The sequence below is a fragment of the Medicago truncatula genome, chromosome 7 (genome assembly GCF_003473485.1).
Source record: "Medicago truncatula cultivar Jemalong A17 chromosome 7, MtrunA17r5.0-ANR, whole genome shotgun sequence".
NCBI lineage: Eukaryota > Viridiplantae > Streptophyta > Magnoliopsida > Fabales > Fabaceae > Medicago > Medicago truncatula.
Window position 1 is genome coordinate 37,902,962 of NC_053048.1, and position 23,996 is coordinate 37,926,957.

The window sequence follows — 23,996 nt, forward strand, 5'->3', positions numbered from 1 at the left end:
GTTCAGTCATTTTTTTGACCAAAAGCCGATCCAAACCGTTACACCCCTAATTTTGTATGGGAAAGAGAAGTTTTGAATTATTTTATATATAACATCACCCTGCCATTAATAGTATATGAAAGATAAATTAATTTTTTTTAAAGTAAAGCGAGTAATAAATATTTAAAAATATAATAGAATAAAATAGCATTAATGACTCATTTACATTATAAAATGATTTTTTGAAAGGATGTTATAAAATACTACCTCCGTTCCTAATTATAGGGACCTTTTTGAAAGAAGAAGATAAGGGAGCTAAGAAAATTAAAAGGGGTAATAAATTTGTTTGTAATTGTTATTTCTTTTACAATTTTATCCTTTAAGAGAGAGGGTTGGTGTATGTTTTCAACATAGTACTTAATGCCAAAAATTTGTTAATATCTTTTTTTTACTGGAAAAAAAAAAAAAAAAGACAAACTTTTTTCCTCAAAAGGATCTATATTTAAGAACGGAGGTAGTAACTTATAAATTTGATAATTTTTTTCTTCCAATGTGACTATAATTTGGAACATAAGGAGTAATAGTTTTAGGACATTCGTTAGCAAAATTTATCAAATAGTCTTATTTTTTCCAAAAGACATCTGTCATTTAAATAAAGGTGTTTCTAAAAAGTGTTCTAAAGGTATTATTAAGAAATCAATAAATAAAAAATTTGTTTTGAAAATATAAGTTGTTATATTTGATAAAATAATAATTACACTACCTTCATTAAAAACTTAGTTTAACCAATACACCTGAGACACGGTTCTTTTTAAATAATTATAAGATTGAATAGAGAAAAATTATTACTCATGTGAGTGGATAATTTGACTAAAAAAAAGAAGGGAATATATAATGACAATTGAATGACATAATCACTAAAGAATGTGGTATTGAGCTCCAAATTAGCAAAGTCCACATTTTCAGAAAACCGAAAGGTTAAAAAAAATGTACGTCGTATTGAGCTCCGTCCAGAAAATATTTACATAATCATGTTTTCAAATTGACGTGTTGAAGCAGACTCAAATGGACTACCAAGTGTAATCGCATAACATTTTTTCAAAGAAAAAATATAATAACATTATTCACACATACCCACCCACTACCACCAATATAAAATTATTCACACACATACCACGTTGTTATTCTTTATTTAAAACTCAAACTTATATACAACAACAGATCCATGAAAAACTCATTAATCCTTTACCAATATTGATTAAAAAAAATCCAGCTAGCTTCTTGAATAATGGCAGTATCCACTTTCATTATGATCATGTTCATTATTCTGTTCATGATTTCATGGCCACAAGCTGTAGCTGAAGATAGTGAAGCACAAGCTTTGTTAAAATGGAAACATAGCTTTGACAACCAAAGCCAGTCTCTCTTGTCAACTTGGAAAAATACCACAAATACATGCACAAAATGGAAAGGAATTTTTTGTGACAACTCGAAATCCATTTCTACCATAAACCTTGAAAATTTTGGACTAAAAGGTACACTTCACTCTCTCACTTTTTCTTCATTCTCAAATCTCCAAACACTAAACATTTACAATAACTACTTTTATGGAACCATTCCCCCACAAATTGGTAACATCTCAAAAATAAATACATTGAATTTTTCTCTAAATCCTATTGATGGTTCCATCCCTCAAGAAATGTTCACATTAAAAAGTTTACAAAATATTGATTTTTCCTTTTGTAAACTAAGTGGAGCAATTCCTAATTCCATAGGAAATTTATCCAACCTATTGTATCTAGATTTAGGAGGCAACAATTTCGTTGGCACTCCTATTCCTCCTGAGATTGGAAAATTGAACAAATTATGGTTTCTATCAATTCAAAAATGTAACCTTATTGGTTCTATTCCAAAAGAAATTGGGTTTTTGACAAACCTTACTCTTATTGATTTGTCAAACAACATTCTTTCTGGTGTTATTCCTGAAACCATAGGGAACATGAGCAAATTAAATAAACTCTACCTTGCTAAAAACACCAAGTTGTATGGACCAATTCCTCACTCCTTGTGGAACATGTCTAGCTTGACCTTGATCTACCTTTTTAACATGAGTCTTTCTGGTTCAATCCCTGAATCTGTCGAAAACTTGATTAATGTGAATGAGCTTGCACTTGATCGCAATCGCCTTTCTGGAACCATTCCTTCCACAATTGGAAACTTGAAAAACCTCCAATATTTGTTTTTAGGAATGAATCGTCTGTCAGGATCAATTCCTGCCACTATAGGAAATTTGATCAATTTGGATTCCTTTAGTGTCCAAGAAAACAATCTCACAGGAACTATTCCAACTACAATTGGAAATTTGAATCGGCTCACTGTCTTTGAAGTAGCTGCCAATAAACTTCATGGTAGAATTCCAAATGGACTTTATAACATAACCAATTGGTTTTCCTTTATTGTGTCCAAAAATGATTTTGTTGGCCATTTGCCGTCTCAAATATGCTCTGGTGGATTGTTAACGTTATTAAATGCTGATCACAACCGTTTCACCGGTCCTATACCAACAAGTTTGAAAAACTGTTCTAGCATTGAAAGAATCAGGCTGGAGGTGAATCAAATAGAAGGTGATATAGCACAAGATTTTGGTGTGTATCCAAATTTGCGATACTTTGATGTCAGTGATAATAAACTTCATGGACACATTTCACCAAACTGGGGAAAGAGTCTTAATCTTGATACTTTCCAGATATCCAACAATAATATTTCTGGGGTTATACCATTAGAACTTATTGGTTTAACCAAGCTAGGTAGGCTTCATCTTTCTTCAAATCAATTTACTGGGAAACTTCCAAAAGAATTAGGAGGCATGAAATCATTATTTGATCTCAAGCTTAGTAACAATCATTTTACAGATAGCATCCCAACAGAATTTGGATTGCTACAAAGACTTGAAGTGTTGGATCTCGGAGGAAATGAGTTAAGTGGCATGATACCGAATGAAGTCGCAGAGCTACCAAAGTTACGAATGTTGAATTTGAGCAGAAACAAAATTGAAGGAAGTATTCCTTCTCTGTTTCGTTCATCTCTTGCTTCACTTGATCTTAGTGGAAATCGTTTGAATGGAAAGATACCAGAAATTCTTGGATTCTTGGGTCAGTTGTCAATGTTGAATCTCTCACATAATATGCTTTCAGGCACCATTCCTTCATTTTCTAGTATGAGTTTGGATTTTGTTAACATATCAGACAATCAGTTAGAAGGGCCGCTTCCGGACAATCCAGCTTTTCTTCATGCTCCGTTTGAATCATTCAAAAATAACAAAGACTTGTGTGGAAATTTCAAAGGCTTGGATCCTTGTGGAAGTCGAAAGAGCAAAAATGTCCTCCGATCGGTATTAATTGCTTTAGGAGCTCTAATTTTAGTATTGTTTGGTGTTGGAATTTCGATGTATACTTTGGGTCGAAGAAAAAAATCAAATGAAAAAAACCAAACTGAAGAACAAACACAAAGGGGAGTACTATTTTCCATTTGGAGTCATGATGGGAAAATGATGTTTGAAAATATCATTGAAGCTACTGAGAATTTTGATGACAAATATCTCATTGGAGTTGGAAGTCAAGGAAATGTTTACAAGGCAGAGTTATCTTCAGGTATGGTTGTTGCTGTGAAGAAGCTACATATAATAACAGATGAAGAAATCTCACATTTCAGTTCGAAGTCTTTTATGAGTGAGATTGAAACCTTGTCAGGAATCAGACACAGGAACATCATAAAGCTTCATGGATTTTGCTCACATTCTAAATTCTCATTTTTGGTTTACAAGTTCTTGGAAGGAGGAAGCTTAGGTCAAATGCTAAACAGTGATACACAAGCCACTGCATTTGATTGGGAAAAGAGGGTGAATGTTGTTAAAGGTGTGGCCAATGCTTTGTCCTACTTGCATCATGATTGTTCTCCTCCTATTATTCATCGTGATATATCAAGCAAGAATGTCCTTCTTAATCTTGACTATGAAGCTCAAGTCTCCGACTTTGGAACGGCTAAGTTTCTAAAGCCAGGTTTACTTAGTTGGACCCAATTTGCAGGCACTTTTGGGTATGCAGCTCCAGGTTAGATCCATTTCCCCTCTCATATTAAAATTGAAATGATTATATCACTTTTCGTATAGAGTCATTTCCATGCACTTATGGTGAAAACTTGTTTATACGTGCATCCAATCAAATCACTCCAAGTAAATGATATTTTATAGATAATTTAGGAATTAACATTAAAAAGTGGCATCATAGTGAGATTTAACTGGATGCAAGCGTAATTTTTTTTACAGTGTTGTATAATACAAATTAAATCCCTTCATATGATATTGAAACTCATATTGAGTTGAGCAAAATATAACTTATATAAGTACATTTGTTTTGTTGCAGAGTTGGCTCAAACAATGGAGGTGAATGAGAAATGTGATGTATACAGTTTTGGAGTACTTGCTTTGGAAATCATAGTAGGAAAGCATCCTGGAGATCTCATTTCATTATTTTTATCACAATCTACAAGGCTAATGGCTAATAATATGTTGTTGATAGATGTTTTAGATCAAAGACCTCAACATGTTATGAAACCAGTTGATGAGGAGGTTATCTTGATTGCAAGGTTGGCATTTGCTTGCTTGAATCAAAATCCACGTTCTCGACCAACCATGGATCAAGTATCTAAAATGCTTGCAATAGGAAAATCACCTTTGGTGGGAATGCAACTTCACATGATCAGACTAGGGCAACTTAACTAACTCAATATAATAACTTATTGTACTACTTGCTCCATCCCAAAATGACCCCAAAATCAATGATCCTTTTCAATATCTTTCACATTTGTAACAAAAAAAAAAAAATCACTTTGCATTTATAATGAAGGCATGTATATGATAACAGTACTTTATTAATATTCTTGTTATTTCTCTTTTATTTATACATTTTTCTCAGATCGTTTGAATAGGTCAACTGCGTCAGTTATTTTGAGACGAATGGAGTATATAACAATAACATCCGGTTTTTTTCTTAGGCAGACTATACTTACCTCACGACCGAACTCAGAATTATCATCGTCCCTTCCTCTAAAAACCGAAGGGTTAACAACAACAAAAACCGTGTATTTTTCTTGCACAATACTATCAATCAATTTATTTGCTCTTTTCATAGGAATCAAGGATGAGTCTCTACATCTATCTTATATCTGTTCATTTAGGATTAAAATGGCTTTAGGAAGACAATGAGATCTCAGACTTTCCTGAAAGCTTAGTAAGGGAGTCCTAAGTCAAATAGCCTTATTCAATTCAATGATTTTTGAGTGAATACCCGAAAGAATGGACAATCCACGGGGTCACTCTGTTCTTAAAGACTCATGTTATCATTCACGCTTCCTGACCAGGGATTCAATACCTATAAGGCAGCTACATATCTGCTATTTATTCATACTTTAGATTAGAAATGAAGGACTCTCTCTATCCTGAGTTACTTAACCAGACCCGGACCTGAGTATATACTAAATTCTAAATAAAATGAGAAAAGTAGGAGACAACAATGTAATTGATGAAATTTCTCAATGAGAAAATTATAGCAATGGAGAAATATTAATGAAGAAATTTAAATTTACAAAACATATCTAAAGAATGAGCGAATAAAATTGATCACACAGCGAAGAGTTTCTAACCTTCTTGGAGACAAGGTTTGGCGAGTGGTAGTCCACGCATAGATTCTGTGGTTTTGCTTAGAGTTAGGGATAAAGGTAAAGAAGGTGTAGTATTCCATGTTTTCAAATATATTAAATGTTAAATAAGTTTTTGATGTTAAGGTTCAACAATCATTTATTCGTGTAAAAGGCTGAAATTTGTTTGTGATTCACTGTATAGTACATACACAGTTATGACATGTTATAAATTTGTTTGACTTAATCTCCATCTGGTACAACAACAGAGACTGGAGTTAGTAACACTTTACAGTTGTCACTAATTTGATTTAGCAACATTTGATCGTTAAGTATCATTCATTTCACCGTAACAAAATAAATAAGCTGATGGGAAGTTATGCTCAGATGAAAAAAACAACAATCATCCTTGCTAACAAAGTGTTTCTACAAGGATGAATGGATGTTTGACCCAAATACTAAGCCCAAGTTCTATGAGCCCTTGAGTTTATTTGCATGATTCATCATGAAAATATTCTGTATGTTTCTTCTGTCTTATGATGCATCATTGTTAGTTTTAGGATTCTACCAAGTTTTTGAATAACTTTTTAAGAATGGTTTCTTGAGTGCTATATATGTAACCATAAAATATGGGAATTAAGCAGAAAACAACATTCAAAGAAGATAGTTTGTTAGCAGTTTAGATATAGACCAGATTTATTCTTACAACATTTCCTTTACCCTTCACGGTACTGACAAAATGTGATACATTACAAGAACACATTTACATTGATCGTGTATAAAATTTGATATCATCTTTTACTAGGATTTGAGTATTAAATGGAGCCATCAAAATGTGGCACATTTTATGGTTCTGCACAACATGTAGTTGTCACAGGACTCCCATTTATCAATTATTACAACACAGATACTTTAACTATCACAACTTATTACACTACAATACCGAAACAACAACAATGAAATCGATGAAATAACAAAAGCATACTAGTATAAACCAATAATAACACTTTAAATCATTTCATCTGCGTCTAACAGTAACGGGACTTCACACAATGTTTCCCATTTGTCCATCACAGTTCTCCAAATTCGTATTTTCCCTTCGAAGAGTAATGGGACTCCTTACAATGTGTTTTCCATTTGACCATTGCAGTTCTCCAAATTCGTATTTTCCCTGTGGAGTCACACTTGTTGCTTGCACAGTAACTTTAAATGTCTTCTTTTCACCTATTTTCTTGAATTTCAAGGAACTTGGTACAACAACAATTTTATATCCAGGCAATTGGGCTTTTGCAGTATATGTACTTCGTGGCCCAACATTGGTAACTGTACGAGTGACAGAAACAGCATTTAACCCAAGATTTGGTAATGTGATTGAAGGGTAATTCAAGTCATTTATGCTTTGAGTTCCATAACAAGTGAATGTCATGTTGAAAATAAGTGATGAGATGAGTTTTTGATTGTATCCAGCAGCACATAAGAAGTTCAAGTAATCCTTAATCCCTAGATCATAAACAAGTCCTGGATCTATTGCACTGTTGGGTTGAATATGTCCTGAACCATAAGCAAATGCATTTGCAGTTGTGTTTTCGAATGCATCTTCTATCGGCTCGTTGGTGTTATCTCTTGTGGTTGCTGCAAGGTCACATTTCTTCGTAAGTAAGTAATCATCTTAAGTATTAGACAAATACGATTTTTCTATGACCAAATCTAGTGATATATCTTATAAGTATGTGATTCCATTGGGAAAAAATTCTAGCTATATACTGAGTTCTATAACCATTTAAAGATGTTATTTATAAAATTTATTAAAATGTTACTTATCACATATAAAAGTCACTTCTATTTATATAGCACATATTGAGTTCACGCAAGCGAAAGGAGTGCATCATGTAACTCATTTTTTTATGTCTCTAATTTCCTTTGATGATTAATTTGTTATATGTACTTAGTTATGATTTTAGTTATATGTATGATTAGGATTTCACTAAATTAATCATATATTATCTTGATAAATAATCATACATGAATATTAAAAATTATGAACTTCAACTTAAATCCACCATCAATTATGAATGTATATGTGACTAGCTAGCATTTGCTCCATATAGTTTGTGTGTGTGTGTGTGTGTGTGTTGGGGTTGAGAGAAAAAATACCAGTGGTCATGATAGCTGATTTAATAGCTGCAGGACTCCAATTAGGATGAAGTGTTTTGATAAGTCCAGCAGTGCCAACAACATGAGGACAAGACATAGAAGTTCCTTGTTGTATATTGAATGGAAAACCTCGACGATTGTCTGTTACTAAATTAGACACACTTGCAAGCAATGAATAGGCAGCAAGTATGTTCACACCCGGCGCAGTTACATCAGGCTGAAACAAAAAACAAAAGCAATCTCCTTAACATATCAACAAAAATTAATGAGGATTATTAGATAGTAACTAACAAATTCAAGTGTAGTATAAACACCTTGAGTATATATGGTTGAACTTTATTTGGTCCTCTAGATGAGAATGAAGCCATAACTGGAGCTGGCTTTCTTCCATTCAAAGCATTTGCTGGTGACATTCTTATTGTAGCATTCGTCTTTATATCTCTGCAAAATAAAAATATATAGGATTATGTATAAATGGTACCCTTCATTTGTAACATGTAATTTAATTAATAATAGGCTGAACTGCACTTTTCGCCCCCTAAGTTTCAAAAGCTTGTTACAAGAAAGATATGTATAAGGAATTATTACTCAGGAGTTATCTCTGAACCCTTTGGCGTTGTGATTGAACGTGCATCATAATAGTTGATAGTAGACACAACATGAGGCTCAGCAAGAAGTGTTTTTCCATCAACTTCTGGTTGATTTCTCATAATCACTCCCACTGCGCCTGCAGATAAAGCTTCCTGACCTTCAGCAATTGAATTTATTTTCCCTTCTCGATCACACGCCACTACTTTACCATTCACTTTTGAAGGATCAAGCGTTCCTGGTCTACAAAATTGACTGCAAAAATATGCATATGAAAAAATTGACAATCTTAGCATCCTTTATTTTTCACAAATTTAATCTCCATGCAAATTATTTCTCACAACTATCAACTCTGTTATTGCAGTTTTGATCTCTCAAAATCGTGAGTGTTTGAAGTTTTAGTCTTCAATTTCCCCAAATTGGACGGTTTTATTTTTGCAATCAAATAGTTTTTAAAGTCGACGATTTGGAGAGATCAAAACTACATTATGAAAGTGTGGGGACCAAATTTGCAATAAAAGGAACACCAAAAATCATAAATTTTAAAAAATAGTCAATCAAATATACAATTAACTTTTTCATCAATATACAAGAAAAAAAAGTTTTGGAATTCACACTTACGCATCTACATCTGTCACATTGGCAAATTTAGCATCAGTAGAAATTATTATAAGAAAGTCTTGGTTAGGTGGCAAGTTTACAAAAAGACTGGCTCCCTAGTAAGACAAGAAAAACATAACACAATTAATTTCAATGCTACAATAAGTATAAATTAATAACAATAACAATAATATGTAACGAATATAAACAATAAGAAGAATATGATAAAAAAAAACTATAAGTTAAGGATGATACCGTGAGTGTTTTGTTATTAATAGTCATGACACTGCTGAAGTCTCTGTCTAATGTACTAGCAGCAACAGTGAACACCCATGGAGCAACATTAGTAACACTTCCAGGGGTAGGTCCTTCATTTCCAGCCGATGCAACTAATAATATATTTCTAGCAAGTGCATGAAATGCACCTATTGAAATCTCATCAGTAAAAATAACTTCAGGATTTGTATTAGGTTTGCCTCCAGCCGAAACAGAAATCAAATCAGCACCGTCGTAAATTGCTTGATCAATAGCAGCTAATACATCGGCACCAAAGCAGTCTACAACATCTGTTAGAGACCAACATGCTTTGTAGGTTGCAACTCTTGATCTTGGTGAACCACCTTTTATGGTACCGTTGCCAATACCAAATATGGTTGCGTTTTGTACGAAGTTTCCACCTGCTGTTGATAGTGTGTGTGTCCCATGGCCTACAAAGTCTCGCGCTGTTTGTTGTGAACTAGGGAGTTTACCGTGAAAGGCCTCGTAAGCTTTGTTGAAAAATCTTGCTCCGATTAGCTTTCTAGGTAGTCCATTCAAATAGACAAAATGACTGTTAGAATTTATGTCATCAATGTTTTAAAACCGGACTAGACCGGTTTGTTTATTTGATTAAACCAGAAATCGGTTACTCATACTCTATTAATTGACAGATTGGTTCAACCATGGTTCACCTGTTGTTAGTTAAACTGGTTATTTTATTTTATTTTTTTGCATTCTTAAAACAATTTTTAACACTTATTTATTAGTCATCTGACTACTTGATGATAATTTCAGACGGCCCCAAACCGCCAAAATCATTATAGTAATCTGATTCCTTCGTGATAATTTCTGGCGGCCCCAAACTGCCTGAGTCATTTGATTCTTCACGTTTTGAGACTCCGACCGTCGGTTTTTCCAAAAGTTTTCAATATTAACTTCAAGTAGAATTATGATTTTCAATATTACTTAAATTAAATTGTGCAATATACAAAATAAATTGACAGTGAAGCAAGTTGAAAGAGAACCTGTTACATGGAACTTTCTTAGAAGTATTGAGTTTGTCAAGTTGACAAATGTTACCCCCACGCCATCTTAATGGAATTGGACCTATTCCTCTGTCGTTAAAACTCTCCGATTCCGGCCAAACACCTAATACAAACAAAACAAACAATAGGATAATTATCTTTTGAGTAATTTAGTCATCTATTCTAGGTGTTTATTTTAAGGGATTAGTCATCTATAATTAATTAAAAAAGAAATAGACCTTTAACATGAAGATTATAATATTGAATTTGAATCTGTAAATTTTATCTTCACTTTCTCATAAAATAGTTGAAATTCTTGTGACTTGTGAGCTACTTGACTTAATTATTACATCGTGTAATCCTCCCTTTTTTCAATTTCTAAATAAGGAACAAAACACGAGATATTGTGGCAAATTAAATATTTTTTTTTTCTTCATATTAATTAAGAACTCAAGGTGTCAAAAAAGAAAAGAAAAGAAAAGGGAACTCAAGAAAACATGTTACCAATTCAAAGAAAGTATGTAGTTTTTGTCTCCATGTAGCTCATTATATCTAAGAAAAAAGGCTGATCATCCGGTTGTTCTATAACAAACATTATGTAAATTTTTTCTTTCCATATTATATCATAGTTTTTTGTCCAAGAGGTGTCTTAAAGCTTAACTCTATAACCACAATTGTTAATAAAATTTCCTCTTCACCAATTTTTTAAAAGAAGAAAAACATTATGTCAATTTTGGTAGTCTATATCAAGTCACTAAGATTATACTATCTGCAAAGACTTCTATGCACAAGATAACAAGACCATAAATATTAATATTCACAAACAAAAAAAAAACCATGAATATTGAATAATCATACACAAGACCATAAATATCATATTGTTATTTATTTTTCTAGTGATAGGGATTGACTCATTTTTTTAGGGGACCAGTATTAAAGTTATTTATATTTTACTTATGTTTCATGATTGTAACATAACAACTCCAATCAAGTACAAAATAATGTAGCACTAGGATCTAGTTCAAGTGGTTGATGCGTGCGTGTATGTGTTGTAAATCTGGAATACCAAGCCTGGTTGTGCTATTAATAAAAAGGGCTTTTATACATGAACCATCTTAGGTGGCATACACCCTTTTACACCCACACACATTTGTGACACATGGCAAAAACATTGAAAGAAGAGATGAAAATGGGTGATGATATGATGTAAAATTACTAAAATAAGCCTAACATATGGGGTGTGTATAAGAGGTGTATGAAAAAGAGTGTCTACCTATCTTTTTCCTAATAAAAATATCCAAACTAAGTTGCAAATGTTTTTTCTATAAGAAAAGATATTAAAATAAATGGGAACACTTATTCACAAGTATGCGTTAAACAAAAGTACACAGTTTGAATAAAAGACAAAGTGGCAGATATGAAAAACACTACACAAAAAGGCACCAAAAATTGACCAGCAAGTGCAGGACAAAACATAGCAGTTAATGAAAATGAATGAATATTATTCTATTTTATAAGCAGAAACAAGTTGTATTTATCAGAAATAAAGAAAGACTATAAACCCCGAGTAAAAAAAGACAACACTGCATAAGACATAAATCCAAAAGTATATAAAAACAAATATATGCAAGGTACACAAGATGCCGTTATAATTGACATAAGAAGAGAACTAGGACAAAAAGTACACAGCTATACCATGCACCCATGTAAACAACTAATGATGTGTCATGTTGACTATGTAAAAAATTATGTTTATTTTGTCTAACAGAGAATGTTGTTCTAAATGTTGGAAATTCAGCTTTTATTGCAGTCTGTCGCCTAATTACTACCATTTGAGTTGCTTTGTGTTGGCTTTGAGGGGTGGATTTAGTCCTACATCAGATAGATAAGACTCTCGATAAGAGTTTACAAAGAGGAGGCACTCCTCACCTTATAAGCCGATTTTGTGATTTTGTAAGGATGAATTATGCCCCAAATTTCAAGACGAATATTATTTTTTTTTAGGAAAACACTGAATATTGTTATTATAACTAAATAAACGATTTTTATTGGATTATAGAACATAGAATGTGGTAAAATTATAAAGGTGTGTACCTGTATCAATGTTAGCTATAATGGTATTTTCACCAAACCTTCCCTTTTGCCAAGCTGTGTTGACATCATTTGTACTTAGTCCAAGGAATTCCCAAGAACGTGTTGTGTGCAGTTTATGAGATTTGCTTAAGAACACAGATACCACCTTTGGATTTTCTGCATATGTTGGAATATTGTGTATCTAATTTAAAACCAAACATAAAATGATATGTATGATTTAATGTAAAACACTTGGCCAGTTGGGATAAACAATTTAAATAAGCATTTATAGCATGAGTGGTTGTGATGTAAGTTCTTATGTATAAGCTTATTATTATAACAAAAGATAAAATAAAGTAAAATTATTTTCAAATAGTTGTTTCCATAACTTATCTTAGAAAGGTTATGGAAATAAGCTAAAAGTGGGTTATAAATATGTCATAAGTTATTTTCATAAGCTCTCTCAAATATTTTCTTAAGTGTTTATGTCATTTAAAAACATCAAATATGCTAATTAATTAAGACAGTGGAAGCATGCTTATTATGTTTCTGACTTGCAAGTTGTGCAGCTTCTTCCTCTTCAAGTATAGCTGCAAAGCCATTAATCTGTTTATTATATGAATAAATTATTGCCTCTTCTGCCTCCTCGTGGCTGTGAATGATCAATATATATATATATTAGTTAATCGATCAATTTCCTCTATAGAAAAGCTTAAGCTGAATATTTTAATTAATAGTTTTTTATCATTAGTATATATATATACCTTCCCAAGATTGAACCCAGTAAATCATAATGAGAATATGTAGCAGTTTCAAGGTCAACAGAGGAAGGAGTTGGACCATGTACATGTGCTCCCAAGTATACAATGTAGCACTGTAAAAATAAATAGGAAACCAAAAACCAAAAGCTTATGAAATTAATGAAATCATAATCTTAATTATAAAGTATATATGCAATTAAGAAGCAAACTAGCTTACCTTTTTGCTTGCGTGAACATGATTCAGCATCAAGATGAAAATAAGAAGTGATGAGAAAAGAAGATGATGAAGAGATAAAATGGAGCGACCCATTTTTCAGTCTATGGAAAGTGTTGAGCTTAGCTTAGGGGATATATGCTAATTCATCTCCTTATGTAATGAAAGGAACAAATATTTATATGGGTTAAAAGACAGCTCAATAGTGTTTTGTTTTTTTTTGGACAGTTCAAGAGTATTTTTATTCTAAGCTTTTGGTAAGCTGAATAAGATATTATATCATAAATTAATAAAAGAAAGATCATATCATATCATAATTCAAATAAAGATTTTGACAAACTTAGATTTGTCATCTTGGCTCCTTAAGATGAAAAAATTTGTTTTTAAATTTGCTTAAAATTTGGTGATGAAAGTTCTTCAAAAATTACGGCACGGTTAGTTGTAAACATAGCGCAGTTTGGGTGCTTGAAGATTGGTTTTGCTCGTCCAAAATCACGGCGCGCGCGATTTCATGCAATCGTGTCGTGATTGTGGATAAGGTTGGCAATAATGTTGTGTACGAGTTGAAGATCGCGACGCGATCCAAGAAAATTGCGGTGTGATATTGTCTGCGTATGGGCACTACAAAAGCCTCCATTAATCAATTTTTGGTGAGCCTTTAAGAGAGAGAATTTTTACAAACCAGTGGATGCAACTTAAAGGCTAAGGGTTAAGTGTCTTTTGTGAGATTCTTGGGTTGGGAAACACTTCACAAATACCTTGGGTAGTGAGATTTAATTAATAGAAAGATCCAAAAGCTTTATCTCTTGTTTTCTAGTTATGATTCATTGTGAGTTTGAGTGACTTGGAAAATGGACAAAAATTAAGATTTGTTCTTTCATGGTTCGCGGGATCTAAATTCTTATAACCTCTTTGTATAACTCATCATCATAGTAGATTATTGGAGAGTTGCTCTCTCCCCCAGTCAGCCGTAGAACATATTAATCCGAACTGGAGTAAATAAATATTGGTGTGTTGGTTTTCTCTACTCTCTTATCTTTGTTGTTTTGGTTATTCTTGTGGTTTTACTTTACACTTAAATTTAGGTCTATTATGTTTTGTTATTTTTTTAAGCTACTTTAATTTAGTTACGATTTCCTTTTGCCACGGAGCTAAATTTATTGGTGTGATTTACAGTTCAAATGCACAACAATTTGGTTAGTAAAGACTATTCATCTTGTGTACTACAAGTTTTCCTTTGAAGTACCACCATTAACAACAATTAATGGATGTTTAGTACCTTTCACAAAATAATGCCAAAAAATTGTGTGTTACAAGAGTTAGAGCCACATTAGTACTCAAGACATGCGTTTTATTAGAAGCTACAACTTCTATCTTTTAGAAACCACGGTGAAAATAATCTTGGAACTCGAGAATTGCAAGTTAAATGTAGTTCGAAAGATACACTTATTCAAAATTTAGGAAAAAATTATGTAAAACCTCCACATCAAACAATGAAGGGAATACAAAGAGTCAAAGGACAAAACAGAATTGGACTCCTTGCCACATATTCTTAATCTGAGGTAAAGTGGAAATTTTCAAATCAATACCAACGTAAATTAGTGGAAAATTTCAAATCAATACCAACACCCTTTCATACCAGCAGCAGTTTTTATTGGTGGTGTCCGGAATTCGAACCCAAACCTTGCATATATTATACAATATCTCTATCAACTGAACTAAACTCACAGAATACGAGCAGCATGCCAGCAGCAGTTGATTACATACATTACATTCTTAAAGATAGTAGCAAATAAAATATTATTAATTTTTTCCACTTGCTCTCCCCTTCCAAAGTAGTTATATATGAAGAAAAAATTAACTTTCAAAGTCCTCCCCTTTTAATGTCTTCTATTTTTTTTCACTTGTTCCTTCTTTTTTTTTTCGAAACCCTCTCCTCCCTTCTCTTAAAAACTCGCAAACAAAGCCTAAAAGTGTGTATTACTGTGCATATTCGTATCTTTTAGAAAACCTTGTGTATGAAGGCAAGTGGTATAGTACCTACGGTGACCCTAATAATTGTCGTATCTGAAAATGAGTGCTCTATTTCTTGAAATGGTACTATGATGGCTTTGTTATTTATGAACTATAAGAAAATGTATACCCAAAATCATGCATTGTGAGTGGTTTTGACAATAAAAAAAAGAGAGAAAATGGTTTAAAGACAACTTTTACTATTAAAAAGAGAATAAGAAAAATGATAGAAGAGATACAAAATATTGATTATTTTACATTGATTATAAACTTGCGTATATGATAGTTGAAGTTGAAAAATGAAATTAAAATTTTATTTTATCCTTGTAAGTTATAGTTGGCTTGTTTTTTTATCTCTGGTGAGGCCTACGTTACCCCTTCATGAATTGGGGGTAATTGATCCCTAATGACAAGTCTAATTTGATTACAGAATGAAGAAGATGAACATTAGATGTTTAGAATGAAGAAGATGAAAATTAGATGTTGAATGAAAGAAATGAAGAAGATTGATGTTTTTAAGATGAAAATGGTAATTGGTTGTATGAAAAAACCAAAATGATGAAGTCTACATTATCACTTGATGAATTGGGGGTAATTTACCTATAATAACAAGTAGGATTCGATTATGAAACGAAAGAGATGGAGATCACATTTTGAATGAAACAGATGGAGATCACATTTTGAATGAAACAGATGTAATTCCTTCTCAGTTTCGTTCATCTCTTGCTTCACTTGATCTTAGTGGAAATCGTTTGAATGGAAAGATACCAAAAATTCTTGGATTCTTGAGTCAGTTGTCAATGTTGAATCTCTCACATAATATGCTTTCAGGCACCATTCCTTCATTTTCTAGGATGAGTTTGGATTTTGTTAACATATCAGACAATCAGTTAGAAGGGCGGCTTCCGGACAATCCAGCTTTTCTTCATGCTCCGTTTGAATCATTCAAAAATAACAAAGACTTGTGTGGAAATTTCAAAGGCTTGGATCCTTGTGGAAGTCGAAAGAGCAAAAATGTCCTCCGATCGGTATTAATTGCTTTTGGAGCTCTAATTTTAGTATTGTTTGGTGTTGGAATTTCGATGTATACTTTGTGTCGAAGAAAAAAATCAAATGAAAAGACCAAACTGAAACAAACACAAAGGGGAGTACTATTTTCCATTTGGAGTCATGATGGGAAAATGATGTTTGAAAATATCATTGAAGCTACTGAGAATTTTGATGACAAATATCTCATTGGAGTTGGAAGTCAAGGAAATGTTTACAAGGCAGAGTTATCTTCAGGTATGGTTGTTGCTGTGAAGAAGCTACATATAATAACAGATGAAGAAATCTCACATTTCAGTTCGAAGTCTTTTATGAGTGAGATTGAAACCTTGTCAGGAATCAGACACAGGAACATCATAAAGCTTCATGGATTTTGCTCACATTTTTGTTGCGAATTCGATGAAAAATCACACCAATAACAACTTGATGTGTGGAGTGTAACACCCCGTTTCCCAAAATCATATAAAATATTATATTTCAACAAAATCAGAGTAAAACCCCAACGGGCATGTCACATTACGTCATCAAAATCTCTTAAATAGAATATATAAAAATCAATTTGACTAATCATTCATCATTAATCAACGTTAAACTTGCAGCGGAATATTTTTCAACTTAAATAAACTCCAACAATCATTCTTGGCACAAACGCCTCATCGAAAGAAAAACGAATCAACCAAAGGGCTACAACAATAATATTTCAAAATTGATACATAGGAAGAAATCAAGAAAATAAATCCCATCCCACGTATCAGAGCCCTAGACACAGTGAGCCACCACCTACTACTCAGGATCACCTGCAAGTTACCCATAGGAAGGGCAACATTTTCAAGCAGAAGGGGTGAGATTCTCAAACAATAATATTAATATATAATAACGTCAATGAATCTAACACCCTATCATCATCATAATACATCAATTAAATATGTACAATATCATTAGCAACATCAACATCCATTGGTAAATAAACCAGCAATTAAAGATTTATGCAACTACTCGACAACACCACAAGACTCATGCATGACATGACGACTCCTCTAAGACTCCTCGACAAATGCAACTATGCATGTGGTACCATATCAGGGCCGAGGCCCTCACCGTTATAGAATGGTTAAAGCATTCTTTATATCAGGACATGAGTCCTCCCATTATCACCGCTTTGAACAACATAGTGTTCCACCGCTTTGAACGACAAGGCGTTCCAGGACCGAGGTCCTCACCGTTTTCATGTTATGCGACTAACTCCACTTGTGTATATCTACATACAACTCGACAATGCATATGTACTTATATGACTCACCACTCCTTCAATGCAATTACAACCTCTCCAAGTTCATAAAATTAACCACTCAATTTAACGTTGTAGTATAATCAAGATTTAATACATATACAAGAGTTATACAGGCTAAAGGAAAACACTTAGAAGTACTAAAAGGATCCCCTAGTGCACGAGGCAAAGTTCAGAAAAAGGTTAACTAAGACCCAGTTCGCTTAAGCGAAGGGCAGCTCGCTTAAGCGACCAGCTACAGGAAAATCTAGGTTCAGGTTCGCTCACGGTTCGCTCACAAGTTCGCTCAAGCGAACACAATGTCGTATCTAAAGGCATTCTACGCTCACAGCTCGCTCACGGTTCGCTTAAGCGAACGGTTAAAGGAAAATTCTGGGTAACGATTATGATAGCTCGCTTAAGCGATGGGATGTTCGCTTAAGCGACCATTCATCAGTACAGGGTAAAAACTTACGATTTCAGACTTCTCTCCACTCCAAAAACCCAATTTTAATCCCCTGATCGCCCAAAATGTTTTCCAGCGATTGTTTACAGGTCTTATACACATCTAGGCATCAAAAAGAACACAAAATATACATTAACACGTCAATTCAACTCATTCCAACAATCATACACATTTTCTCCCAATTCATTCATCATTCCTAATCTCAATCTAATTCAGAATATAGCAGCAGTACAGATTAAGAAATCATACATAACATCAATTACCACATGTTAAACATAATTCTTACACCTTTCTTTCAAAATCAGTCTCATACCCTAATTCTCAATTTTATTCTTAAAAACTATTCAACTAGATTAATTTTTCAGAAATTATATATTATAATCATTGAAAGATAATCCCACCCTTACCTTAGAATTGCAAAGACAAAGAAAGCTCAACAATCGATTCTCTAGTTCTTCTCTCTTGGTCTTCTCCCTTGCCTTAGCTTTTCTCTTCCCAACTTGTTTTCACGTTAAAACAGTTTTCTCACTTTTTCTTTCCTTAACTTTCCAAAACCATAACCTCTTTTTTTTCATTAAACCCTCCCTTACTATTATTAATTTCTAATTAATCCCTAACCTCCTAAATAATTCTATTATTTCTATTATTCCATTTATATTAAATAAATTATATAAATAAATACTATACACCAAATAAAGCACACATAATTTATAAAATGCATAAAAGACTCTAAATAATTCCAAAAATAATAAAATAACGACTAGGGCGTTACATGGAGCAAGGGATAATTAAGAAACCAAAAAAACAAAGTGTATGAAAGTTATAAATACAAGCCAAAAGTAGAAAAAAACGGCGAGAAGAACACAAAGAAATTTGTTGACCCAGTTCGGTCCAATCTGACCTAGTCTGGGGGAGAGAGCAGCCCTCCAATCCACTATAGGATGAGTACCGTTACAAAGAGAAATCAATGGGTTACAAGAATAAGTCTCCCGCCTAATTCTACCCAAAGTCCCAATCTCTTCCCGTACCCAAGAGACTCCAATCCTAATAGTGTTTCCCAAGGTGAATCAACCCACAAATCCTAGTGTTTGCTCCTAAGAGACAAACTCTATACAAACCCTAGTTTTGTTGTTGCCTTTCTAAACCCTTGTTTCAGCCCCCTCTATCTCAAAGTTTGCCTTGATACAAGCTCTATATTTATAGTAAAAGTATAGCTCATAAATTTGGAACAAATACCACACTGAAGATTCGTTTTTTTTTTCTCCTTCAGTGAAAGAATATTTGCATCAAAAATATAATATTCCCTTTCAAAATATATTTGCATCAAATCGTTCTTCATACGATACAAAAATATATTTATTGTCCATAAATATATTTTCAGCACAATATATATTTGAAACAAATCTTTTATATTTTTAGCAACAATATTCTCCATCCATCAATTTTTGAGTCATACTACAACATTCTCCACCTTGACTCTAAATTAGTGATGATGCCGATCATCAACCTCCTTGCTGCTCAAACCCTTGCTTCCCACTACTCCAAGTAGCTCCACAAGTTTACACCCTAACCTCTTCAGTCATCGGAATGTCTTCCGCCTTCTCGAAGATGCTTGTAGTCCAACTACGCTAGGAATTTCAGGTAGTTCTACAAGACTATACCATAACCTCTTCAATACGAGATATCTCTCGCTTTCCTTGAAGATATACTTGTACCCAATCACCCTTGGCTTTTAGAGTAATCCACAAGTATACACCTCAACCCCTTCAGCCATCGGAATATCTTCCGCACTCTCGAAGAGTCCTTGCAGTCCAACTACACTAGGAGTTTTAGGTAGTCCCACAAGCTTTCACCATAACATCTTCAACGCAGAACATCTCCTGCTTCCTTGAAGATCACCTTGCATCCAATCACCCTTGGCATTCTTTTAGAGTAATCTCGCAAGCCGCGCTACACATTCTCCAACTTCATGAAGAAATTCCTTGCTCACCATAGAGCATAGCACCCAAGGTCTTCATAGTCGTACCATTACAGGTGTGTTCAAGTCCACCTCACGCTGAGCGTACTCTACCTCAACTAGAAAATGCGTACATCCCACTATGTCTTCAACCTTGAAACTCCACCTCAACAAGTAGATCATGAGTATTCTTACCACCGCCTCTCCAGGCTGATGTTGAGTGTTTAACATCTCTCCAGACGACCACCGCTCCACTAGGCATCACTCCCAAGGTGAGACACATCACCTTCTTCATCCTCCAAACAACACCACACCATCAGAGCACCCGCATCCTCATAACCCTCAGAGATAATTTGTGCGGAGTTACCATTAATCTCCGGACAATCCTTTTTGAAGTGACCCATGTTGTGACAGTTAAAGCATTCAAACCTTGACTTGTTTCCACTCTTTCTCCGGTTACCTCTACCTCCACCATTCCCTCTTGTGACACTTAGGCCATCACCGTGTTCATGAGTCAAGTCCTTGGACTTGGTCAACTCCTTAGTTCTCAAAGCTGCTTGAACTTCTTCCAAGGTAACAGTGCCTTCCTTGCCATAGAGCATGATATCTTTGAACGATTCAAAAGATTTCGGTAGAGCACACTGATGAAGGATTTTTACCTCTCATAAAACTATTTACACGTAAGTATATATAGGATCGTGTCCACAGGGAGTTGCGTATTTCATAAGCATTTTCACAATATTTGTCACGTTAAGTGTTTGGGTATAAATTGTTTGTTTGTGTAAAACTATTTTCCTAATCAACATAAAAGTAAAGCGAGAAGAGATAGGGCTATTCCGCTTGCGGTCAGAGACATCAACCAAGCGTAACAGCTGCAATCTCTCGATCGATTAACGGATTCTAGCTTTTTAAACTATATTATCACAATCACTCGACAATATCATTCGTGTCCAAATGATATCGTTATTTCTAAGGGATCGTTTAAACATCGATTTCCCAAACATTTAAACGATCACAAAGTCGATTGGGTAGTTTAATCGACGATTTCCCAACCGATTAAATTACCCAAAAGCATTAAGTCCTAGATTAAAAGTGATTATCAAATATTAACATCCATGTCTAGAGTGATAACTTAAGATAGATTGTTATTCTATTTCTAGATTCAAAAGTATGTGTCCATATCATTTTGAATCTCAATAAAACAATAAAAGCAAGAATAACAACAATATTGAATAAATAAGCTAGAACCATATATTAAAAGATCAAAAGGTTACATAATAGCTTGTTTGAATACCTCAAAACTACAAGAGTAGATGTAGCTACATATGTCTATGATAGCTTTGCAAAGGATGAAGAAAGGGTGAAGATTCCATGACATGATCCATGATGTCTCAACAAATCTTGGCTTGAATCTACTCCTAACTACCTTGCTTTGTGTTTCTCTCTCTAGAAAAGCCCTAGTCTCTCTCTAAAACCAGAAAAATATGAATAAAAATGTAATAGAATCTTTGGAAAGAGAAGAGAAAACTATTTATATGGGCTGACTGCGTGCCAGTTCGCTTAAGCGAAGAAGAGTTCGCTTAAGCGAACAACCAGGAAATCTCCAGTTGACCATTGAGGTGCTGCCACGTGGTCCCTATCCTCTGAAGTTGGATGAACTTCGCTTAAGCGACGCATAAGCGAACATGTGAGCGAACTTTCCTGGAGCTCACTGGAACTTGGTCGCTTAAGCGAACCATGGTTCGCTTAAGCGAACTGACCTTTCTTCATGAGCGAACTGGAAGCGTGCTTGTAAGCGAACAGAACGGTTGCTCTCTGTAACTGGTTCGCTTAAGCGAACAGGAGTTCGCTTAAGCGAACGGACCTTGGTTCAGGAGCTTCCTTCTTTTCGTCCTTGCTTGTCGTTTCCTGCATAAATGGGGTAGAATCAGGCATGTAAAGCATAAATGGTAAAATTGCACTCAAATGGTAGCTTTTCCTTAGATAACTTGCAAAACAAGTCACTAATTTGCCTAAGTTAACACATGAAATATGTTACTTTTGAGCACTTATCACACACAACAAGAGTATAGCTTTATCCTCGTCCTCAAGTTGCACCTCAATATTCTCCAAGTCATCTAGGATTTTGTTGAACTCCGTAAGTTGCTCCATGATGGCCTTTGACTCTACCATCCTGAATGAGTAGAGTTGTTGCTTTAGGAATTGCCGATGAGCCAAAGACTTTGTCATATACTTGCCCACATCGATGCCGCGGTTGCTTCCTTTGCTACTTCTCTCAAAACTTTATCCCCGAGCACAAGACAATGGCACTCCTGGCCTTGTCCACCATCTCGGTCTTCTCCGCTCGTGACATGGTGACCGGTAACAAACCTTCACCCTTCAAAGCTTTCTCACACTTTTGCTGTATTAACACCGCTTCCATCTTTACCTTCCATAACCCAAAATCGTTATCTCCGGTAAACTTATCAATATCCCACTTTGAACCCATGGTACTTAATTATCCTTTGACCCTTGCCCCACGGTGGGCGCCAATTGTTGCAAAAAGAGGGTGAAGCTTAGGTCAAATGCTAAACAGTGATACACAAGCCACTGCATTTGATTGGGAAAAGAGGGTGAATGTTGTTAAAGGTGTGGCCAATGCTTTGTCCTACTTGCATCATGATTGTTCTCCTCCTATTGTTCATCGTGATATATCGAGCAAGAATGTCCTTCTTAATCTTGACTATGAAGCTCAAGTCTCCGACTTTGGAACGGCTAAGTTTCTAAAGCCAGGTTTACTTAGTTGGACCCAATTTGCAGGCACTTTTGGGTATGCAGCTCCAGGTTAGATCCATTTCCCCTCTCATATTAAAATTGAAATGATTATATCACTTTTCGTAGAGTCATTTCCATGCACTTATAGTGAAAACTAGTTTATACGTGCATCCAATCAAATCGCTCCAAGTAAATGATATTTTATAGATAATTTAGGAATTAACATTAAAAAGTGGCATCATAGTGTGATTTAACTGGATGCAAGCGTAATTTTTTTTACAGTGTTGTATAATACAAATTAAATCCCTTCATATGATATTGAGTTGAGCAAAATATAACTTATATAAGTACATTTGTTTTGTTGCAGAGTTGGCTCAAACAATGGAGGTGAATGAGAAATGTGATGTATATAGTTTTGGAGTACTTGCTTTGGAAATCATAGTAGGAAAGCATCCTGGAGATCTCATTTCATTATTTTTATCACAATCTACAAGGCTAATGGCTAATAATATGTTGTTGATAGATGTTTTAGATCAAAGACCTCAACATGTTATGAAACCAGTTGATGAGGAGGTTATCTTGATTGCAAGGTTGGCATTTGCTTGCTTGAATCAAAATCCACGTTCTCGACCAACCATGGATCAAGTATCTAAAATGCTTGCAATAGGAAAATCACCTTTGGTGGGAATGCAAATTCACATGATCAGACTTGGGCAACTTAACTAACTCAATATAATAACTTATTGTACTACTTGCTCCATCCCAAAATGACCCCAAAATCAATGATCCTTTTCAATATCTTTCACATTTGTAACAAAAAAAAAAATCACTTTGCATTTATAATGAAGGCGTGTATATGATAACAGTACTTTATTAATATTCTTGTTATTTCTCTTTTATTTATACATTTTTCTTAGATCGTTTGAATAGGTCAACTGCGTCAGTTGTTTTAAGACGAATGGAGTACATAACAATAACAACTGTCTTTTTCTTAGGCAGACTATACTTACCTCACGACCGAACTCTGGATTATCATCGTCCCTTCCTCTAAAAACCGAAGGGTTAACAACAACAAAAACCGTGTATTTTTCTTGCACAATACTATCAATCAATTTATTTGCTCTTTTCATAGGAATCAAGGATGAG

At 34.2% G+C, this 23,996-nt stretch overlaps 2 protein-coding genes across 3 annotated transcripts; one reads left to right on the forward strand and one right to left on the reverse strand.

Moving 5' to 3' along the window:
• Nucleotides 1-1,192: 1,192 nt before the first annotated feature.
• On the forward strand, nt 1,193-23,676 carry LOC11439975 (MDIS1-interacting receptor like kinase 2). Of its 2 annotated transcripts, XM_024771270.2 has the most exons (3): nt 1,193-3,824; nt 22,656-22,919; nt 23,218-23,676. In XM_024771270.2, the coding sequence occupies exons 1-3, from the start codon at nt 1,268-1,270 to the stop codon at nt 23,574-23,576; spliced, it is 3,180 nt and encodes a 1,059-aa protein (XP_024627038.2). In that variant the 5' UTR covers nt 1,193-1,267; the 3' UTR covers nt 23,577-23,676. The 2 variants fall into 2 exon arrangements, with proteins under 2 accessions (XP_024627038.2, XP_003624307.3); XM_003624259.4 differs by lacking the exons at nt 22,656-22,919; nt 23,218-23,676 and adding an exon at nt 4,401-4,940 and having other exon boundaries at nt 1,197-4,088.
• On the reverse strand, nt 6,369-13,508 carry LOC11427470 (subtilisin-like protease Glyma18g48580). Its single transcript, XM_003624260.4, has 11 exons — nt 13,350-13,508; nt 13,136-13,245; nt 12,926-13,023; nt 12,393-12,548; nt 10,299-10,422; nt 9,271-9,814; nt 9,037-9,131; nt 8,416-8,670; nt 8,142-8,268; nt 7,828-8,044; nt 6,369-7,305 (listed from the first exon to the last, which is right to left on the reverse strand). The coding sequence occupies exons 1-11, from the start codon at nt 13,440-13,442 to the stop codon at nt 6,719-6,721; spliced, it is 2,406 nt and encodes an 801-aa protein (XP_003624308.2). The 5' UTR covers nt 13,443-13,508; the 3' UTR covers nt 6,369-6,718.
• Nucleotides 23,677-23,996: the final 320 nt, after the last annotated feature.